We start from the raw sequence: 23,858 nt of genomic DNA, 5'->3' as shown, positions 1-23,858 counted from the left end.
TGACTTTGTGCAGTCTACCTCAGAGGCCATAGTTTAAGAACCACTGGAAATGGATGTGAAGTTATTGATACTGGCACATTTACCTTCAAAAATGAACAGCTTGCCTTTTTACACAGACTCCATAATTTCTTGGGATACTTTGACAGCTTATATGAAATGTTTTATTTAAAAAAAATGTCTTTCATCACTATTTACAACCAATGGCTAACACAGTGACAGCATCTGTACAATCCCCCTGGTGTACACTGCACAAATACAGCTATGAGTTCCAAACTTCAGCTGAGTTACATTTAAATAAACTAGACATTATGTCATAGGTCAAGTACAACTGGAGAACATGTTGTATACATCAAGAACAAACATCAAGACAAAGTTGACCATCAATGCATATTTATGTTTTTTTTTTAAATAAATAACAGACATCAAGTCACAGTGAGTATTTTTCCATGCGATATTAAAAAACAAAAAACTCTAAATAAGTCCATACTTTTGGCTAAACCGGTTTCACAGGTTGGTCTCATCCCATGTTGGGTCATTAATGCTCTTCAAAACTCTCCTTACAACCTTCTCAATGTCCTTTCGAGCTTTCTGCTCTTCCTCCAGTGACCTTTTCATCTTCTTGGTATCCTGTAAGCAAATAGAGTTACATAGGTTAGACATGATATTTAAAAATACTTTTTTACTTTGACTACTTTTAATAAACCAATTTGGCAGATTAGAAACACTACACCAGAGCTGAAAACCCACTTCAAGATTCATTCCCTTGTGACACTGGCCACACATCGATCCCTTCAGCTGATGATGATCCAACTAAATAATGAATGGGTAATTACCTGTTTTAATTCTTGAACTTCATCTCTTAAGGCATAGACAATGTCTACCAAATTCCTTTAAAATTAAGAGTAACATTTAAATTATCCAGTATTTAAAAATCATTCCATTCACAGATGGCTTTAGAAACTTATGCATCTTACTTTTCCTCCAATCTACTTTGTCCATTGCGACTGGGATCATCTATTAGCACCTTATCTTCAGCGGAGACGATCACGCGTCCTGTTCCAAAACAAAAGCGCACTCATCGATCCAGACAACTGCTCATAGCTAGAGGTGTGTGAACCACATCAGCCTGTACTGGCAAAGTACCAAAATATGTTAGTCATGCAAAGATACAACAGATGAGAAGGAACGGGAAAGAAAAAAGAAGCCATTGACGTAAAGCTCAAGTAAACACCAGCACAATGCCGCCATTAACGAAAAGACAGATTTATTCAAAACTCATAATACATTGGGACTTGAACACTTCAGCCGTGTTGAACAGGACACCGGCGATGTTAGCAGAAGACAGTCACATGTGTCACTTTAATACAGACCACACAAAGGACAATCCTCATATTTTCACCCACCCAAATTTACTATATATTTTTACTACTGAATACACCTGCCACAAAATATAGCACATAGCATAAGGACCATATTATTCTGAGCTCAAATACTAATATAGGAACATACTTTGTTTCAAGACAACTATTATTTACAGAGGGACACAATGTGCTCTTTATATTTCAAGTCCACCGACAGTATTCTGAGGTTGAATGAGTAGTTTACATAAAAGCATCATACACTCTTTAACTCCTCAGTGCTAAAACACTCGAGGAGAAAATTTACTCTATAAATGAGCTTAAACTTTACAGAAACACTAATTACTACCTTTAGAACTAGATCATTCACACTCTATTAGGCAGACGACAAAAAATACTATATAACAGATTCTACCCCGCCCCCGATGGCCCGTTACATGATTGTGCAAAATAATTTAAAAACACTTTTTTTTCCTGTGTAAACCTTTGAAACATATCAACATGTAAAAACAAGCAAATGTTCCAGAGATCCATTTGTAAACACTGGTATATACTAAAATAATAATGAAATGATACAATCTGTAAACTATTTTACTCTAAATCTAAATTTGTAACATGGGTATTGCTTATTGTAGTGTTATATTTGTGAATCCCAACATGTGCTTTCTGTACCATTCCTGTAAAAATAGCTCTTCATAAAAATAGTAATTGATGCAAGAATCAAGAAATTATATATTATAAATTGGAAAATGATGGCATGCTATAGGTACAATGCTAACAAAGGTGTACCAATTATTCTGTGTTGATTCATTTAGGATTGCACTAGGTTTACTTTGAGGACTGAATGAGATGAACTGTAGGATTGAGATGTAAACAAACGTATTTGGGTTTTACAAAACAATGCAAATTAGATGTTGGCATAAAACAAACAGGTGAATCTGACATCCTACTATAAATACAATTACTATATCAGACTGTAATGAATAAATTAAAATAAACAAATTAAATTAAATTGAAAGCCTTTTTCAAAATATTGTTTGGATTAACGTTTCTTTTATATTTGCCAATCTCTTATACATAATCAAATGATTAAAAAAACAAACCCCCCAAAAAAAAACACAACAATCAAGTATATCTAGTATGATGAACACAATTCTCAGCAATGGGTTGTTTGAATAAAATGTGCTGATATTGTGCTCCAAGGATTATCCAGTGCATTGGAGCATTACTAGTGTGTTTAAACAAGCTATTTTAAATGATTAATAAATAAATAATAATAATAATAATAATAATAATAATAATAATAATAATAATAATAATAATAATAATAATAATGTATGCTTGTATGTAGCATCTCAAAAAACCTTATATTTGGGTTTCAAGGAATGGTTTGGTTCAATCAATGCATTTTAAGTAATGTGTATATTTTAGAAAAGTGCTTTACTAAAACTGAAGTCTTTGACCTGCACCTTTGTCCTTTGCTTCAATCAATACATACACTAGCTGTGATCAGTACATTTGTGCACATATATGTGACACCTGTGCCGTGAAGCATTCATGTACAATAAAGTACATGCTGAGTAAAATTTACTAATTCCTGAAGTTCATCTGAATATCAGATAGAAAAAAATTCAGTCCCTAACTTTCTCTCCCCTACATTTTCACCCCTACATCCATGTTCTCTCAATTTGGCGAGACAACGCATCTATAATCAAGGGGAGTGGTCACATTCAAGAAAAAACATGAAGAAATACTAAACACTTACTGTATGACTACAGAAAGACGAGGCACATAAAAGGGAAAGTGGAGAAGGCAACAGGGAGATGCTAATCTTACTTTGTAAAATAAATTAACAAAATAAATAAACAAAAATGAACAGATATAACAGAAAATAAATATACAAATTAAAAAATCTAGTTTCTTTCAATACATTACATAAAAGAGGCGAGCTTGCTGTATATTACACTACAGCATCCTGTACGATCTTCAGTTCTGGTGAGAGATGCAGCTTTTGCGGGGCACTGATCCCATCCTGTAACTGTGAGTGGTCCAGATGGAGTCATAGTCCGAGTCCTCAGAAAGGTCAGAGGACAGCTCTGGCCGTGACACGCTGCTACGGCGACCCGGCGAGTCCACACAGGACCGGTCCACGTCAGCCAACACGTGGTTGTGCATCAGGTCTGTGCCCTGCCAGGCTGCTCAGGCAGCAGCAGGGTGTCAGTGTTGGGCCAATGAAAGAGTGGGAAAAGGAAAGGAGATGTAGATGCAAAAGGAGCAAACATATCGAACACAAAGGACAAATGGCAACAGCACAATACCATGGAGTGGAGAGAAAACGCAAAAAACAAAACAAAAAATGATACCGTAACCAACGTAAATGAGTGAGGGATGAAGGAGACAGAAGAAGAAAGAGGTTAGATAAGATCAGATCCAGGATACCGGTGTTAAAAGACTAGACAAGAAAAGTTATATTCCTGGGATTGTGTAAAAGTCTTACTGGAGTTGAGAGTCTGTCTTGTTTTGGCACTGGTGCAGTATGCTTCAATAACTTTCAAGATCTGGGCATCTTCTTCCAAAGCAGCTGTGCCTTCATAGCATGAAAATCATACAAGTCAGTGTCAAATATCACAGTTGTAGCAAGCTAATCCAAATAAGAAATGATACTTACTTTTCCTCAGAGAAAACTCCTCCTCAGACTGTTTCCTCTCAGGTTTACGCTTTGGAAGAAGCTTCTTCACGCTCTTGGGACTTTTACTTAAATCCTGCTCAAATGAAGAGGATTTTTATTTAAAGAAGTCAAAATTTGCTAACAGAAAAAATAACAAAAAAACATTAGCAGCAGGGCAGCAAGATAAATTTGAATGTGTGCAATTAGCAAATAGCAAAGGCTGCAATAAATAGGGGAATTTGTTGCTTGCAGAGGACAGGCAACAAAAACAATTTAATAAATGAAAAATCATGTAGTTGTTTGACCATGTGCAAATACTCTATTTTGGTTGATTCAAAACAATTCAAAAACAGAGACGATGCTTGCAACCCACTGAAAATGGTCCTGCATGCTACTTTTGGGTCCAACCAATCAGTTGAGAACATAAATCCTCCCAGAGTTTAAAGGAAGTCCATGTAAGATTTAGATTTTAAATATCTGTGTCCCCAGATGGGAGCCAGACATGTTCAACTCAAATATTGCTTTTACTGATAACAATTGTAATGTGGATCTATTCGAAATTATAACAACATTTGGACAATTTGTTAATGTTATAATTTGGCGTTTTGATCTCAAGACGATTATCCAATCAGATGGCACAATGTGGGTTGCCAGTTTCAATATTGAAATCCAATTGGTTTATAGTTTGTTTTTTCTGCTTTGAATGGCCTCAACCTAAATGCGAGCACCTGCATTTAACGGTGCAAGTGCAGCCTCTGCAGTTGTGACTAATTTATAACTGTAAATGGCTAAACTCAGAATCCTGATTTCAAAATATCACTCAAAAGAACAAAAATAGCATTTCCCCCCAAATCATGCAGCTCACCTCCTTGTAACAAAGTGCTGCAGAGGGTCGTAGTGGTGGGGCAGGCCTCAGGCAGCTCAGGCTCCAGGGCTTTGGAGTGTTGGGGGGCTCGAGTGGACCCCACATCATAGTGCTGTGGGTTGACCCATGGGACGAGGGGTGTGGCAGGGTGTGGTAGGTGGGGGCGACAGTCATTGCTCGTCCCTCAGCATGTCGGGATGGAGTGAGGGGGTGGGATGGGAGCTAAGGATGAACAAAACATTTTTATAATGTACTTCTTGTACAGGTTTACATTTTGAGGATTCCATCTTTAATTGCTGAAGATTTAGATACGGCCCTCTGCAGATGGCGAGGCAGATGTGACTTTGGGAAGCAGTCAATACCTCCAAATACTGGCTTGTAATTAAAGGTTGAATGGACGATTTTTCGGTGATTTGAGAACTCAGGTGGAAGTGCGCATGCGCACTCCCCCGTGCGGACTGATACAACACACACGTGCGTTTGTTTATTAGACGGATCGCATCGCATCTCTCGTCTCCCGTAGATTTCCGTCTTCTTCTGCGTCAGCTCGAACTGTCTTTCTCCGTCTTCATTTTGTCCCGTATACTGAGGGAACTATATTATTATAGATCAATGCGCTTAGACACACGGAAACGTGCTGCTCTCGTGGGGACGAGCCGCTCGCGGCTGCAGGTGAGCGGTAGGTGCGTTTTATGATTGATACGTGGCAGGACCAATCGGCAGTCCACGCCAGGAGGAAATAAGACTCGTCCATTCAAAAAAATCGTCCATTCAACCTTTAACATTACAAAAACAACAATGGCAACAAAATCAAAAACTGTAGTTCTTTCTCACAATTTTAGAAGTTGCCCTTTTTACCATTAACATGTGAACTGATATTGAATAGAAGTAATGTATCTAGTTCATTAAATGAATTAGAGACACACAATGAAAAAACTCACCGTATGACACGGAACAGTGAGTGGCTTGTGACTGGGCGCAGTAGCTGCATTGTGTTTAATTTGTCTAGTGAGGTGTTCAATCCAGTCCTGAAGATCCTGCTGGTTCAAGCACACCACTAGAAGACGGTCAAACAGTGTACCTGTACAAGATAATTCATGTTTATAATGGAACAAACAGGAATAAAATAGTAAAGTATGTTAAATTACGTTTACCATTTAGCTCAAATGCATGTTTAAAGGCTTCACAGTTTTCCAATTTACTTACGATCATGCCTGCTAGAGGCAATTTCCCCTGAAAAAAACATACAGTTTAAAGTCAGTAATGAGAAATAACACTTGTTTTAAATAATCCAAGATAACAAATAAGCAATTCCTGACCTGAAATATGAACCCACTCATCCTGGGGCTGGCGGACAACAGCAGGAGCACATGGGGGAAAAGCATGAGGTAACGCTCACTCTTCTCCTGATAAAAGACAAAAAGACATTTTGTGATGAATGAATGATGGATATTTTCAAGCACTAAGCACAACTGATACCAATAACATGATTTCTGATAGTGGACCTGTATTAAGTTGAAGCAAACTCAGCAACTAGCTTGACTAGTTGCTAAAATATAAAATTGCCTGGGTGAGTCTGAACAGTTTTAATGCAGCAGCTTTAAGTGTGTAATTACAGTGTTAACTGAGTGAGTGAGGTATTATGTCTTAATGATAATGGAGGAAATGTCAAGAGAAGATGTGGCATTAAAGAGTTTTTTAAAGAGGGGTACTCTCCAGTCAGACAAGGGCTGATTCATAACATGTTATCATCATTATCACATAATGCACTCGTGTCGTTGAGGCTTTGCTAAAAAAAATCAACTTGCTAGTGCTTTTTGGTACTTGAGATGCCACAATCAAGTGATCATTCCGAGAGGAAAAAAACCAACACACATGAATAAAAAAGTGATACGCACAGAAACTGCCATATTTCAGACTCTTCGTAGGATTTGTTCTTCCACAAGAACATTTTCAGTTAAGACGTCAAAGCGAAAAACATTCCCATGAAGACCGTAAGTACCAAATGAGGCCCATTGTTCACACATAATTTTGATCAGGCATTGTGATGGACAGGATAAATTCCCAGCACATTTAATAATAACAACATTCACTCTCACTATAATGTCATAGTTGTTCCATCCATCCATTCATCTTCTTCCGCTTATCCGGGGCCGGGTCGCGGGGGCAGCATTCTAGCCAAGACTCCCAGACTTCCTTCATTTCCGAGGTGTTCCCAGGCCAGCCGAGAGACATAGTACCTCCAGCGTGTTCATGCCCGAAACACCTCCCTGGGAGGCACCCAGGAGGCATCCGGAACAGAGCCCGAGCCACCTCAGCTAGCTCCACTCGACGTGGAAGAGCAGCGGCTCTACTCCGAGCTCCTACCGTGTGATTGAGCTCCTCCCCCTCATCACTAAGGGAGCGCTCTGTCACCCGGCAGAGGAAACTCATTTCAACCGCTTGTATCCACGATCTTGTCCTTTCGGTCATTACCCAAAGCTCATGACCATAGGTGAGGGCAGGAACGTAGATTGACTGGTAAATCGAGAGCTTTGTCTTTCGACTCAGCTCCTTCTTCACCACAACAGTCCACTGCAGCCGCTGCACCGATCCGCCTGTCAATCTCACGTTCCATCCTTCCCTCACTCATTACCCCGTTACCAGCTCCGTTACCAGCTCCTGCCATACAGGGACCAGACAGCCCTGAGCAAAGGGCCCAGGACCCCGTACTCCCGGAGCACCCCAAAGGACATCATGAGGGACACGGTCGAAAGCCTTCTCCAGATCCACAAAGCACATGTGGACTGGTTGGGCAAACTCCCATGAACACTTGAGCACCCGATGGAGGGTATAGAGCTGGTCCAGTGTTCCTTGTTACAGATGTAAAATAGGAGTTTATTTGTATTTCATCACTTTAAACAAGGCAGTAAAACAGGACAATATTCAGCATTTTTGAGCAATTACGCTTGCTTCTCTGTAGCATGCCCGTCTGGCAGGAAACGCGTTTAGATCATAAACATGGACAGTGTTGTGCGTGCTCATGTGCACCTGGTCAGAACCACCGCGGCACTGAAAGGCTGAGAGGGTAAAAAAGAGAAGCCATGTAGTGGCTGCAGAGGCGGGGCCGCTTTTAGTTCAGGCTTGGGCCAATACTTCCAAGAAGACAGCGGTAAAAGTTGTAATTTTACACTACATTATTTGAAGTTGGTTCAAGTGGATATCCTATGTAAAACAGCATTACCTCAGATCCGCCCTGAATCAGGACTTGACTCATGTAGAGCACAGAGCCAAGAGTCTTGATGTCATCTCCCTCCCACAGTCGGATGCTCTCTGTCAGGATCTGCAGCTCCAGTTCTTTTCTCTTCCTCACCTCCTGGCAATGGCTCTACAACAACAAAACTGCCATTATGGAATGTTTTGAATAGGTTAGTAAAAGGATTATAACTTACAGATAGATTTTTGAACGCCATCATGGCCTTCTGTATGTCTGTCCTATCAGGATGACCTTCCTAAAAGAAAAATGATTAGAGAAAATTGTATTCAAATTTTTTACTAATAAAATCTATATTTCCATTCCAACACACCTCCATGTGCCTTTCCAGCTCTTTGAGTAAGGTTGGGTATTTGTCCAGTCTCATAAAAGGTTTACTGAGGCCTGTGGTAAGAGTGAGAGTGCCAGGGTTGACCGCTCCGTGACCCTCCATAAATTCACCCAAATATTCACTGGGAAAAAAGCAGGAATTAAAACTTAAGAGATTTAACAAAAGCAATGTCTATTCATTAGGTTAGTACTAGTGTTGCCAATCGATTTCAAAAGTGTGTTTAATCTGATGGACATTTGACATGAGATCACCATTATGGCAAGCTTTTTAATATGTAATAATTAAATAGTCCATTTTGAAGTTTTTACATATTTCAATTAAATAAAATGTAATAACTACATTATTTCACAAATCTAAATAAATGATTTAAAAGCTTAACTGCAATTAGTCTAGACATTGTCTTTCAAGTTGAATTTGTGTGGTCACTGATACTCGGGAAAATGCACATGACCAGTCAAAGGCCCTTTAATGCCACTTGCTGGTATAACTCTGATTGTGACAGATGTGAACTTCTGGTGTTCAGTTGTAGTTTGGTGAAATATTTGGCCAAATTCACTAGTTTTAGAGAGTTTAGAGTTTAGAGAGCAGTATTGCGGGGCGGGCCGAGGACGTAGTGCAGATCTGGAATTGAGCAACTGCACTCCGCAACAAAAACAAAACCTGCATCCGTGGTCACACTGATGGATTTTGTCATGTGTAAATATAATCCTGTGACATCAGCTCTACTCCTATTCCTTCCTCCTCCGGTGAACATCACAGCCTAATCTAAGAGCATGTTTGGTCAAATCTGTGCGATTAATATGCCTCAATTTTCTATGAGTAATTGCAGGAGTTAACGCGTTAACTTTGACAGCACTAGTTATGAGAACATCCAAAACTGCATCTTCACAGCGTCCCATAAAAACAGCTACATTAACATGCCAAATATTTTGACTGCTATTGAGTGTTTATATCACCCACTGCATGGTGACTTACCTGTGTTGTGTGAGCACATTAACAGCTGAGGGATGGTTGGAGCAGTAGGCCACATAAAGTGCTTTCATCTGTGGCATGAGGTTCAGAAAAAAGGCACCTACCCTTTGTTGGCTTTCAGGAAGTCTAAAAACAAAAGATACATTTAGACATTGTGCTCAATTATATAGACTGTATGGCAGCAGTGTTAAATGTCCTTGTACTCATATTAAACAGAAACAACAGTGCAATGATACCTTAACTTCTTCAGGGACCAATTGATTTCCATTCTGATTCACTAAAAGAACATCAACAAGTGTACTCAAAATGCACTTTTAGTGAATGAGGCTGAAATGTCATTGGACCCGGAAGTAGACAAAGTAGTTATCTAAATACCATCACTTAACAGTCCCACATAAATATCCCAGAGGTTGCGTTCATGGCTTTCTAGAATTCATAATTTTGGAGGCAGGAGCCTTTGGAACTCTGTAGGTGATTCACTGTTTTTTAAATCCAACTCAGGGCAGTATATATTCTTGCTTCTCAGTTTAGGTCCCTCAGATTGAAAATTATGGTCCAGATGACTACCTCTGAAACCTTTTCGACTAAGGACCACTCCTGGACGAATGAGGGATTACATTGACTTGTGGATTTTCTCTCAGGATATTTCTTTCAACAAACATGTTGAAGCTTGACATTATTTGTTAAGAATTGGGTTCATAAGTCAGCAAAGATTTTCTTATTAATTAAATACCTTTTAACAGACAGTTATTATGTTGCCTGTGTGTTTGAATGGTTCATGTTTGGTTATACTTCATCACATTTGTTTTCATGTCTAGAGTTCCAGTACAGAGTTACCAGGTCAAAACATTTTCAGAGGTAAAAGACAAATGTTTCCACCTACATTTTAAACTATATAGAGTATTATGATGTATTTGGGAAATACTAACTTTGTACTCTCCTCCAGTGATTGCACAAGCATCTGTTGGAACGTGCAAATCTCTTCCAGGTTTCCAAGAATTAAAGCCACATCTGAGCAGCTCAACCTAAATAATAAAAATGATTAGTTCAAAATTGCTCGATAAAACAGGAGAGTTACACAACATTTTAGCCAAACATTTCTTTCTTACCCGTCAGTGGTTTGCAGTGGTCGTAGATAGTTTGTGAGAAGACTCTGAAGGTCCTTGGAATATTCTGTTTCCGTTTCTAAAATGTTTTGCAACACCTAAATAAAAGTGAAAGTTTTGATATCAATTATTAAAATAAACAGCATGTCACAACAGTTATTCATTTGTCATAAGTTAATGTAAACTTTGATTAACTAAACGGGTCAGTTTAAAAATATTTTGTTTTATTTTAGTATACGTAAAATGCAGCTCCTATATTAATATTTAATGACTTTCATTTAGCCTGGAAAGCCCCACAGAGATATAGAATATCTCTTTTAGGGGAGCCTATTGTACATGTTTTAAATGGGACGAGAAACAGGAGCACCCGTAGGAAACCAGCACAAACACAGCACAGGGAGAACATGCAAACTCGTGTGAGGAATACAGGTTAGACTAGAGTCAACTCTTGAGAGTTAGTGCAAAAGCAGAATTCTCTTTCACACAGCCGATGACAGCTTTATATACTGCTTCAAATTGACATTAAAAAAGCAATACAATATTCCAAAACATTTTACAATATAATTAATTACTATTGTAAAAAACTGTTTATTAAAGCTCAAAAGTTCATTAAACGGTTGCGCTGATCTTTAATTTTATTTTTTAGAGATTACATTACATTTTTAGAGATTATTATGCATTAGCAGTATCATGCTCAATAATATCATTTATTGATTTTTGTTCAGTTTACCCTTTTGAGATATAAATTACGAGTCAAAGTGTTTTGTGTGGTTGAAAGTAGTTTTTCTGGGCAGTTAGCGCTTGCTTGAAGTTGGTGTACATTTTATGGCAGGTCTGGAGGTACAAATTGTGCGCACCGTGCCCTCACGTTGATATTGGTAAATCACAAAGAGAGCTTTGTTTTGGTCATATCACAGATATATGCACCAAATGGAAGCTTGTTAAATAATGGGTTTGAATGTATTATTTACTCCTGTAAATCAGGGACTGCAGATGGAAATTAGCTACTTAGCTATAATCTGGTGCAGAACATCTTTGTTTTTGTTTTTTTACAAGCTTAATGTCTCTATACATTGTCCCTTCAAATAAAGACTAAACTAGACTTCATCATTCAACTAAATAAAAGCGTTATATGGTATTACGTTTTTTGTTGAATCAAAACTATAGTGTAATTTATTTGGATTCTGTCCCTTGTTTACAATATGGTTGCTAGGTAACATCCAGGAAAATGGCCAAACTGGGGACAACCAGGCAAAATGTAAAATCTGAAATAGAATTGTATGCACTACATTTTAGTGAAATGTGTAGTCTAACCTGTCATATACGGTCATTTTAGAGCGCTCCTGAATAAATGCTGCAACAAAATTTACAAAGAAAAACGAAAAGCAAGTGCCCATGTTGTAACGTGAGATATTTACACAAAGATGGTCCACGATAGTGAGTTCTCATTTCAGTGCGGGGCGGTTTATAAAATGCAGACCGCTGTATCATATGTCTGCACCTCCAAATTCAGTTCATTAGACATATTTCTCAGTGAATATCAGAATCAGAAAAGGTTTATTGCCATTGTCAATGAACAGAATTCACAAACATGGTGATTCAGTGCAGCATAAAACAATGGACAATGATAAAACAACTTATATCAAATCAAAAAGGGCATGTATTAAAAGAAAAACAATTTAAATCTGCTATTGGATAAAAATAGGCTTACTATTTATTCAAAGTATGAGTTGGATTGTAATAAAACACACAGAATTTGGACGTTTAACATACAGAGAACGAGTCTGTCCCCTCGGTCCTTGATTACCCTCGGAGCTGCTTTACCTGTGTCTGTCTTCACATCTGGTTCATCTGCTCCTGAGCTTGTACTTATCGAGCGAGTGTTGTAGCATGAGATATTTACACAGAAATATGGTCCACAGTAGTGATGCACATGTTGTCTTGACCTGCGGGTCAGATCTGACCAAGAAAGTCTCAGACCGCCGTATATCGCAAGTCTGTGCTTCACATGTGTCTTTGCGTTCAGCTGCGTCTAAATTCACTTCCTCATTCAACTAATTCCTCCATAAATATGAATCTGATTGTAATAAAACACACAGCATTTTGAAGCTTAACATATAGAAAACACGACGTGTCCCCTGGACAGTGACGCCTGTCCACTGACGTCTTCTTCTACAGTGTGTCAAATGCTTGTGCTTCCTGCTAGCCAGTAAAAATCTATAAATTAGACGCACCGTTGTAGGGTTCAATGCGTGCGGAAAAAGTAGCAGCTTAAAGACAGAAAACTACGCTAGACTTAAATCATATTTTCCTTTTTGTAACACAAGATTACAATGACCCAAACAACAGGCGTAATGTTGAAGTCATCGTCTTTTCTATTGATACCACCAGGCTGCCATAAAAGTCATCTTGTAAATTGCTACTTTTTTCTCACGCTTTTCACAGATTATTACGGGCTAACGACCTCTAGGGGCGCTTTAGCAGGAAACACTTCAGAAGCAGATGTGGCGGAAGAGACACTGGTAAAGCAGATCACAACAGGGGACAGTAGGGTCAGATATGTTCTCAGTATCTTAAGCTAAGCTGCATGTTTTATTATAATCCGACTCATATTCACTGAGAAATTAGGACTGAATTTGGACGCATCTAAACACAAAGATACACATGGAACGCGGACATGCAATAATAACCTGCCCCGCAATGAAATTAGATTTTTGGCCCGTCCTTACACATGGATAACCTGTGAGATAACCCGCGCATTACTGTGTACAATCGTTATGTGTAAATATCTCATGTTACAACGTAGATACCTGAGGCTTATAGACAGGTGTGGCATTTATAGGTAAAAAAAAAGTTTTTTTTTTTTGTAAATTCTGTGAATACGGCTTGTATTCATGAGCACTCAATAGTCCAACTTTTAGGGTATATGGTTTTGCTTTTCGTCATTCAGACTCGTTTAAAAAGATAAAATATTTTGTATGGACTTTAGTCTAATAAATTCAATTGTCATTCATAGCACAGCATACGCCATAGAAAGAGTCAAAAGTATAAACTTTCTATAATTACCAGGTTGTAGTAAGTTTTGCTGATAGTAGATGTGTCAAAGCCTTTGGGTGGGCTCTTGAGTGTGCCTGACTTGGGAGACACTTGTTTGTCTGCAACCAGAGTGACATAATGAAATAATGGACTCATAATAAAAATGATTCCAAATACATCAGTAGGTGTCATCGCTGTCCAGAGATTCTACTCACCAGAGCCTTTGATCTCCCGTACATAGTTACTGGGAAACCAGCCAGTCTTTCCATTTAGAGAGCCCTCCCACCAGCCGCCCTCCTCCTGGCGGGTCACGTTGATGATGTCACCCTTATTAAAGGTGAGCTCATCCTCATTATTTTGCTGGAAGTTAAACCGTGCCTTGACCAGCAGTTGTTGTCCACTGTTTTCTGACATGTCCTGTCAAAAAACACACAAAACTCTATTGAAGCGATGCAGTGATAGTTGCGCATCTTCGTGGAGATGCAAGATTGATCCAGTGAAAAGTAATCTTTTGTACATCCCAGAACACACGGAGAATAAATGAACATTTGTTATGCTTGCTCGAATTATATAAATCTTTTGAGGAATTTAATTCATCAAATAACTTCCAATTTATTCATAGCATGCTGTTAATTTCCATTCCATTGTCATTTTGATGCTAAATATTTATTGTGTGATTAAATCAGATTCATGGTGTTGTCAGTCAGGTTTGTTATAAATACTGTGCGGAGCGAAAAAAATATCTAAAAGCCAATATTTTGTAAGGTGCCATTTCGATTTGTTTCATCCATCATCCAACAGTTCCAGAGTCACTCTAATAACGAGCACCTGACACAGCGCTAAGTGGTCTGTTCTACAGGTCTGAAAACAGTGACAACCTGTAGAAAAGACCAGGTTCACTGTTTGCAGTGTTGATTGTGCTTGTGAAGTACTGGCATACAAATATTGGACTTACCAGACTACGAAACTGGTTTTGAATCAGCTTGGAGGAGCGGCCCAGTAAAGCTTGAGAGGAAAGCGACTCGAATGATTTAATGCGGTGAGCTGAGGAGTAACGAGCACAGACTGAATCACTGCCGACTCCAATATCTGTGCAGAGAGATACATCTTAATACAATGCAACGGCCCAGTTTCACAAAGAAGGCTTAACAAATCCTGAGTTTATTTCTTAACACAGAGTGATCCTACTCTACTCGACATAACTGGGTTTCCCCGTTTCAGAAATAAGGTTTGGAGTTTACAACCCTTAAGTGTAGCGGAGAAATAAAGCCATAATTACTGAAGCTGAGATTAGGAGAGGAAAAATACTTCACATGACTCTTTATAGTTCCAGCCATGTAACAATTAAAAATGTGAGGAAGGAGGCCAGTGGTTCCGAACCTGGGGGGCAGAACCCCCTGTGACATTTACAGTCAAATTCAAATGAAAAACAAAAAGGCAGAGATGGCCCGATCCGGCCTTTTCAGTTACAGTCCCAATACACTGACTGGCAATCAACCAGTAGAGACTGAAAATTATGATGAAACTGATCAAATAAAAATTTAAGTTCAAATATTATGAGATAGTCCGAATATTCTTCTTGAATTTATAAGCTGAAACAGGATACTGGAACAGAAACCCAATGCTGCAAAGCAAATACAGACTCTATGTAGTTTTATTTTTCAATTTAAGATGTTAAATCTTAGTTTAATTTTTTGAGTTAATCTAATTATTTTTACAATTATTTAGAGAGAATTTTAAAAATATGTAGAAAGAAGAAAATTTCAAAAAAAAAATAACAATTGGTGCATCCCTATACAAAAGAGCAGAAATATCACATTATAACTGTTTTAATATTACGCTGCAAGTTTTAATTTCTATTTTTAAGCAGCACTTTTATGCAGCCTTTATATATACAAAACAAATCAATTTAAAATATAAAAACAATAACTGTAACATTAGCAATAGCATACTTTTTTCAATACGTCTCCCACCTTTCTTACTGTAGCACATTAGTGTAACCTTTCTATTTTGTTCTTGTTCTTACATTCATACAAGTTAATAATGCGAACCTCCTTCTTGAAACAGAGCTAGAGTGTCCACTGTTTTACTCACCTGCAGTTACTTTATTCAGGGCCACTAGAGTAGTTAAAACCTTGGAAAAATGTTGCCCCAGGAGAAGGTCATTGGTCTCAAATAGCTATATGGAAAGAAAAAAAGAAATACATTATACATAAATGTAATAAGTGTTCACGTTAAGGCATTATCAGGATGTCCCATTGGGTCTGTGTTATACTGTGCTCATTTGGTGTCGTTTGAAAAGCATGTGACTGACAGAATAGTGCCACTTTTATTCTTAAGGCAGTGAGTTGTCTGAATGTGACCGTCGCTAGATTGTTGATCGAGCGTGAATGGCAGCGATTGTATTTGCGCTGGTGAATGCACTGGTCCCCTCTTCTTGAGATTAGGATAATTTGGTAGATGCTCATTCCTTTTACTGTAGTGTTTATGAACCGACTGCAGATGCACAGAGTGATACAGATGTGTGTGAACATCAGAGAAGAAGTGAGAAAGAGGAAGGCTGCCATTTTAATACTATGGTAATCCTGCTCTTTCTAGTTCAAAAGTCTTAATGCACCACAGCTCAGTTTTGTCTTTGAAAACCAAACAAGTTTATTGCCAGGGGACAAACAGAATACTGTATGGCAAATAACAATCTATTTCTCTATCAGAAGATGCAGAAACGCAGAGGCTAGTGAGACTTGTACTTGGAGCAAACAAAGCACTGCTGTATTGTTGGGTGATGGCTCAATGGGGCCACTATGCAAAGACATCTCCTTAAACGGCACGCTGTTCTTGTATGCGTTTTATAGGCTGTAATAGGCAGGAAGAAGTGATGTTTATTTGGGTCACTGTGTGGGGCGAATCGGCAGTAAATATAATCGAATGGCAATAAAGAGAAAGCAAAAGAAATAAAACGATTGTGTGGATGTTGAAGGGTCAGAACTGGCACATCAGCGCGCAAATTAAACATTCACAAGACAAAGTCGCCTACTGTCGTCGCGTGTTGACAGGTATGCGAATAGAAAGTCCACTCGCAGGACAACGATGAGATGGTGATTGTTCTCTGCTCTTCGATCACTCCTCCTCCTCCTCCTCCTCCTCCTCCTCCTCCTCCTCCTCCTCCTCCTCCTCCTCTAGACTGTCAACTTGCCTTTAGCCCATTGTGTTTTGCGCAACAACTTCTTCAAGATTTTTCCCATCTAAAAGACCTCTCTGGTAGAACCCCCCTGTTTCAACAGAAAACAAGCAGAAACATGAACTGGTTTACCTCGATGCGAAATGATAAGCAGCCCTTGAGAAACTCCTTTATGTTGCTCTGGCACTCTCCGTCGTTCTTCGGCTCGTGGTAAATCTGCAAAAAACGGATCAAAAACAAACAGAACTGCGGGTGAGACGCGCCTCCTCCGGGTCGAGTTCGCACCGAGAGTGTCGGGTGTTTGAGGGTTACACGGCGGCTCGCATCTGACACACCCGCCCTGAGAAAGAAGCTCGGTGCTCGGTGTGCATTTTCACTGGGCCTGGCGCAACCTCGGGGCTCAACACAAACCGCGCAGCGCAGCGGGGGGCGGAGCGGTCGGGCGGCGGAAGTGACGTCGACAAACACGCGCACGGATTGTTGTCACTGCTCTGTTTCCGCCATGGATGCGTTATATTATCGTTTTCCACACAACGCTACAAATGAGCTTTAAAGAAGACAAGCGTTTTTTCCCTGGTACTTTTGATAATAATATATTCTGTATCCTGATTGTAATCAATGTTAACCGCAATAGCCTATCGATCTGAAACGACACAGGCCTCATTAAAGAACTGGGACCGTTGACTTCCTGTTCAAAACTGCAGCACTGAAAGGCTCTTCCGACTGGCGTTTCAAATTAGAAGTGCATTTTCATTTGCGTGTTTTTATTTTTAAAGAAAGGATGCGCAACATTTTTGAACACTGTGTAAGAGGAAGGGTCAGAATCTTTTGAATAATCAAGTGGCCAGTGGGCAGGGATAGTGTGTAGGTGAAAACTGACATTTTCTGAGCACTAGATGAAAGCCTTGAATGCAAGACAATAGTACTCAAACATGCATCAATCAAAAATACAACTTAAAATATGTTTATGATGAGGGAAAACCATTTGCCTGCTTAAAAGCCCACTTAATGCATGATCTGCATAACATCTTTGTATCATATGTCTCTTGGAAAAGAGATTCTGAATCTCGATGGGACCTCCTGCTGAGACATAGCTGTCATCATTGCTATCGGAAGACACCACCCTCATCGGGCTCATCTCGAACGGGGATGAGTCTGTCTACAGGAGGGAGGTGGACCGGCTGGTGGTCCTGATGCAGCGGTAACAACCTGGAGTTCAACGCCCAGAAGACAGTGGAGATGATCGAAAGCCAAGCTGCCAGCTACGGTCCATCCAGACACGAACCTCCCGCCACAAGAATAGTTTCTTTCCCTCTGACTCATGAACACTTCTTAAACACTGTCACTTCAATGATAATTTAATCACTCACTGCACTGTTCACTTTCTGCATCACATCTGTAAATCTGTAATTAAGCCTATTTTTTATTCTTATTATTTCTTTTTTATCTGATAGCTTATTGTTATGACTTATTAATTGTTCATCGTTTTATTGTTTTGTGTTGCATCGATCTCCAAGACAAGTTCTCATGTTTGTGAATTGTGTTCATTGACAATGGCAATAAACCTATTCTGATTCTGATTCTGAACTATATTTTGATAATGTAGCCTACTGTGCCTTGACAGTTCATGTTGTTTTTTTTATTTTATGTGTAACAAAAAATTAATTCTTCACATTAAACCATTCAAGTCCTTTTCCTAACCTTAACCATAACAGATTTGTGCCTAATCTTGCAGACACAGGTTCTACAGCAACACACATGGATAAACTAAATGTTTATCATTCCATGTGCTATATTGTATTTACATCATGTCTTGTTTGTGAAAACTTTTGAATTATGTATTTGAAGTGCTTTGCTCTAATAATGTAACCTTGCTTATACATGACTTCTTTTTCGGTGGCCGAGTGGATAGCGGATATGCCAGATTTCATGTGCAGTCAGTCGCAGTGTTGTGAGTTTGATACCACCTGTGGTTAGATATCATTTTTCTTTTTCCTTAAATAGCTTTTAACGATCAGTGGACTAAAGCAACAGATGATAAAAAAAAAAAAAAGTGTTGCTAAATACATCTTAATTTATAATTGTGTGTGAGTGCAGTTTGGGTCAGATGCATTTTAATAATTGTTATTGTTATCTGATCTATACATATTAAATCAAAATCTCAGATCATCAGCAAAACATTTTCTATAGCTAGAAAACTTCAGTCACCATATTTCATCCTTTTTTTGGTTTAAAATGTATTCAAATGTGTGAACTGGTTTCACTGTGGGGTTTTCACTCTATTTAAAATAAACCAAAAAACAAAGAGAGATAAAATCCTGTGAAAGAAAGATCTTTAATCTTTCATAAATGTCTAGTGTAAATATGTAAATGTTTTTATGATTGTGTGTGCCAATGTTCACTATGCCCATGTCACCCTTGAAAAAGAGGTTTCATTCAATATCAAGTGTTTTTTTTTTTACCTGGTTAAATAACAGTTGATAATGAATAAATAAATAAATAAAAAGCCTCAAAGTACAAAATAAATATTCATTTGACTAGTTGACTAATCAAAAAAATAACTGCTGACTAGTCGATTCTGCAATAATCAAGGGCATCAGCCCTATTTAATAGTTTTGTGAGCTTGGGACATGCCTACTTTAGTCACCAATTGAATGCACATTTGAGTGTGTCTTTAGTCGACCAAATATCTCTTCAGCAGACTACTACAGCCCAGCAAAATGTTCAAGCTGAGAACAGAAACAAACTAGCAATAAAAACCCTGGATGTAACGACCGGAGCATCTACAGACATAGTTTCGACTGCAATATCATATCCCCTTTCCTTTTTTATTTAGGTAAATCAATTTATTTTCCCTTTCAAATGTATACATTTTATTCCAGTCTCTATATCTCTGGAACTGAAAAGAATTGGAAAATAAAAGCATCTAGCCTATATTGAAGTGTGGCCATGCATAGGCCTTTTTATGTTGACAGCGTATTATAGATTTATGATCAACGATAAGTGTATTTACAAACAAATTTCATAGAAATTATGATGATTAGTCAGAACTGCTCTTTTATCTGACCCAAAAAGCCATCTTTAGGTGCCTCAAGGGCTCACACTGTTTACTTTTTGACTCTTAACTGACTAACTGAGTGGCTAGAAGATTGTATCTAGGCCTTTCCATGCAGCATTTGCATGTTTCTCCCCACATCTGGGTGGGTTTCCCCCATCAACCCGAAACATAAAAATCCTCCAGCTAAGGTCCTTATCAAGACTTCTCAAAATCTAGAAATGGGTCCCCAAGTGTTGAATGGCAGCAGCCCACTGCTCATGACAGTTGCCCCAACGGCATTGAAGGATGGGTCAAATCCTCAGTAATCTCTAAATTCTATTAAATTAATGTTATGTTTTGTTTTACAGATGGGCTATATGTGTCAACCTGCCTCATTATTGATATTTAAATTTAACATTTAATGATGTGGACACCCTTTTACCCATAGTGTGAGTTTCATTTGTTGGTCTTGATGGGAGCTTGAAAGTGTCTGGTCAGAAATTGTTTAATCTCTGAATTCAAGTAGGTCTAAGCATTTTAAAAATAAATATTATATTATATGTATTATAATGTTATGTACAGATGTTATTATTATATACATTTGAATAAAGTTTTTTAATGTTTCCTTTTTTTTGTTTTGGTTCTCAAACCAATCCTCCAAATAGAGGCTGAATGAGGGATTTAACACGGCTGAATTTGGGTTGGTGGGTTAACCACAGCTGTTGTCCCATGACCAAAGCTTATGACTAACCTTTCAGATCAAAGAAATATGTAGGCCAAGTACACTGCCTGTACCACTTGGATTCAACTATAAAAATACATGTAGAGCCTTCTACTGGATAACTGCTGGGTGATTATCTTTCAACTGCAACACAGTATTCAAACCCAACTGATGCAGTGAGCGGCTTCTCAATTCTGAAACAACCATGTGGAAAGACAAATCCCATGGTCATGGAAAATATGTCAGTATGTTTGAGAAGGGACATCAAACAATCAAGCAGAGAAAACATCTAAGGAGAAGCATTTACTACACATCTGAAACCCAGTGAGAGTGTTTGACGAGCTGGAGAAGGTTTGGTGCAGTGGTCACTCTCACTTCATCAACACAATACAATAATCCACTGGTGAAAAATAATGCAACATTGAAGTTTTTCAATATTTATCAAATCTGTGCTGTAATCAAAGCTAAAGGTGGTCTATATACTAACTAACTTCTGAATTTTTAGAATGAAATTTCTGTAAATTGTCTGGTGATTGATTATTGAATGTCTGCGTTGTTAATAAAATTAGCAATAGGCAATAGAAAGATTATAATTTTGCATTTCTATATTTTATTGGTATCCATTTATTTTTGCAATTAACACCAGGCTGGCAATAAAAAATACCATTAAAATTACTTTTGAAAACAAGATACATACAAAAATAACTTTCTTACATTAGTAATAGTCCTAGAAACACAATAGGCTTGTTGCAAAAGGCCCTGATGCCAGATAGTTATCTTTTTTGTTTATTCTGTAATGTGTGACCAAACCAATCAAATACAACAACCTCAGAATCCCCCAAACTGGCAACAGATTCATGTTAAGTGGACCAAGCATGGGTCAAAGAACGGATGCAACCAAAGATTGGCTTTTAGGCTATGTTTATATTGTGCAGTAGACTAAGCTTATTGTCAATGTGTATGATGGGATTGGGCTACAGAGTAAGCCAAATGTGACATAGCATAATCAATTAACCTGTCAACACCAGTTCAACAGCGTTATTTGAAACATGTCAGTGCGCCTAGTCCACAGTGACGCGCTTTGCTCTGCATACAGTGAAGAGATCCATCCTGGATGATCAGTGTTAAGACTATTGAATTACACTGACATGTAATGACATGACAAGTCCTTGGATTGTGAGAGGTTAGGCTGTAGACCCAGAGATGTTTATAAATGTAGACCCAACGGAAATTAATTACGATGAATTGTTAGCAGTGTTTTTGTTGTTTTGCAGTAGCAAAGGATCATTGGCAGAAGAAGCGGCCTCCCTACTTCTATTTCACATGCCTATGCGGAGCTTATAGAGCTGATGTAGACAATAACACAGGCTGCAGTGACCTACAAATGAAATCGCCTCATGGACCAGTGGACAGCAGGATGTCAGTTTATGGATGTGAGAGCGCACAGACTGGCCGTCAGGGCGGGCTTGTGTGGAGGAAAGCGGGGGTGTATAGGCTCTAGCCTGGTGAAATATATCTCTTACTTTGTCCACGGAGCCCGGGCTGAGACGCTCCAGCAGTCTGCATAAGACCACCCCATCCTTCAATGAAGTCTGCAGGAAGCCCTCGGGGTCCGAAATGGTTTTCTTCGGTGATTCCAGTACCCCAAGCGTGATCAGCCATGTCACCGTCTGCTCTGCCGAATTCATGTTCAGTCACAGTATAGGCCTGGGCCACACGCTTCACTGAGCGCTGGGGTTTGACTGCAGCCTGGTAACTGTATTACCTACTGTGCGTTACAACGGAGACATGGCGGAAAAATGATGCTTGCGATGAAAAAAAAGCCGTCTGCCTCAGTGGCGCTTCGTCTGATGCGGCTCAGAGCCGAGCAGGTTTGCTTCCCTCCACGCGCTATATTTGCGTTGCCTCTCTTTAAACCTGGCAAGCTGTCAAGTGCAGCTCACTGTGATGCGCTGAGGCAGAGGCTGCAAACGAGCGCATCCCTGCCGCCCGCCACCCTGATGACATCACAGCTCGCAGCCAGTGCAGCCTTTGCTCACTTACCATTAGCCCTATGGGTAATTCATATCGGCTATTGCATTTCCACAAACATTTGTTTAACTCCTGAACAGCTCTGCTGAGATAATGAAAGGTCTGTATTTCACAAGAGCTATGTAGGCTATATATAGGCTATATTTGTTTAAAAAAAAATCAAAATAAACTAGTTATCAAACTATTTAACTGTTTTTGTAATAGTCTATGAACAAAAATCTTAATAGACAAAACATCAATAGGCCTATTTTATGACAACTTTATTACTATGGCTAAATATGCGTTTGCCTAATTAGAAGGCTTACCCAAATGATTTCACAATTTATTAATCTTCCAGATCACCATATTATTGACACCGATATGTCAATCCATCAATTGATCATTTTTTGTCAATTAAAGGAGTTAACGCCCTGCAGTGCGGCTTTTGAATCATGTCACTCTTTTACCACTGAGTGGCGCTCTGCCCAAAGGAAACATCTAATCCACCAAAGCGATAAGCAATTCAAAATATAACAGTATATCTTTTGAAAGGGCTCTAAAGGACGTCCTCAAAATGGCGTCTGTAAACAAGAAACTAAAACCAATGAATAGTTTGCTGCATTGTCTTCAAATGTAGTCGTTTAAGACATAATCCTTCGTTTTCACATACTTAATTTAGGCTTTAGAATGTTGTATGCTTACAGAGCATATTACTGGCTGATCTACACATTTCACTCAAATGTAATGAACACGATTAGATTAAGATTTTACTAAAAAGTTTGACTGTTTTCCCCCGTTCGATAATTTTGGTAATTGGTTACTTCCTGTTTGGACATGAGCGGCAGATGTACAGGTACTTAAACCTAGCAACCATCATGTAAACAAGGGTCAAAATCCATAAACATTACACAAATGTTATGATTTGACAAATAATACTATACCTTATTTTGTTAAATAAGATCTTTGTTTAAAATGTCCCTGCATTTTTGATTGAATGTTGTTTACATTGGCATAAGGCTTCGCTATTAGACATTTCATCAATTCATTTTCAGAATTTCTTCATAAACTGACTGATGTAAAACCAGAAAATATTTATATATATATGGCATTTATTTATTCAAGTTTATAATTGTACTTCCTGGTTGGACATAGGTAGGAGGAATTCCACAACAGTTACCTAGCAACCACACGGAAAACAACAGCCCAAATCCATATAAATTACAACATTTTTATGATTTGACAAACAATAATACCATATAACACCTTTATTTTGTTGAATGATCATTTAAACTGTCAGAAAAGTGTGTCAGTTAAGTGTAAATT

General features: G+C 38.6%; 1 protein-coding gene across 3 annotated transcripts; it reads right to left on the bottom strand.

Annotated features, from left to right (window-relative positions):
- Positions 1-449: 449 nt before the first annotated feature.
- Positions 450-22,508, bottom strand: arhgef7a (Rho guanine nucleotide exchange factor (GEF) 7a). Of its 3 annotated transcripts, XM_072444755.1 has the most exons (22): positions 22,049-22,508; positions 16,900-16,983; positions 15,684-15,768; positions 14,545-14,678; positions 13,805-14,006; positions 13,620-13,708; positions 10,557-10,651; positions 10,377-10,472; positions 9,451-9,573; positions 8,458-8,596; positions 8,323-8,382; positions 8,115-8,258; positions 6,211-6,297; positions 6,046-6,124; positions 5,833-5,972; positions 4,892-5,113; positions 4,027-4,120; positions 3,856-3,945; positions 3,374-3,553; positions 975-1,074; positions 834-888; positions 450-627 (listed from the first exon to the last, which is right to left on the bottom strand). In XM_072444755.1, the coding sequence occupies exons 1-22, from the start codon at positions 22,211-22,213 to the stop codon at positions 505-507; spliced, it is 2,586 nt and encodes an 861-aa protein (XP_072300856.1). In that variant the 5' UTR covers positions 22,214-22,508; the 3' UTR covers positions 450-504. The 3 variants fall into 3 exon arrangements, with proteins under 3 accessions (XP_072300856.1, XP_072300854.1, XP_072300855.1); XM_072444753.1 differs by lacking the exon at positions 3,374-3,553 and having other exon boundaries at positions 22,049-22,507; XM_072444754.1 differs by lacking the exons at positions 450-627; positions 834-888; positions 975-1,074 and having other exon boundaries at positions 2,784-3,553; positions 22,049-22,507.
- Between the last annotated feature and the right edge of the window lie 1,350 nt (positions 22,509-23,858).

The sequence above is a fragment of the Eucyclogobius newberryi genome, unplaced genomic scaffold (assembly GCF_026437365.1).
Source record: "Eucyclogobius newberryi isolate DKJ021-1_F unplaced genomic scaffold, fEucNew1.0.hap1 SCAF_14, whole genome shotgun sequence".
Taxonomy (NCBI): domain Eukaryota; kingdom Metazoa; phylum Chordata; class Actinopteri; order Gobiiformes; family Gobiidae; genus Eucyclogobius; species Eucyclogobius newberryi.
The sequence above is the reverse complement of the archived record's forward strand: the minus strand, read 5'-3'. Positions and strand labels throughout refer to the sequence as shown.

Bases quoted from the DNA above. Each gene is read 5' to 3' on its own strand.
- arhgef7a (XM_072444755.1), bottom strand. From the start codon at position 22,213: ATGAATTCGGCAGAGCAGACGGTGACATGGCTGATCACGCTTGGGGTA. The intron at 15,769-16,899 runs GTAAACCAGTTC...CTTTCCATATAG, and splicing joins GCTTATCATTTCGCATCGAG to CTATTTGAGACCAATGACCT. The intron at 8,597-9,450 runs GTAAGTCACCAT...CTTTTTTCCCAG, and splicing joins AATGTGCTCACACAACACAG to TGAATATTTGGGTGAATTTA.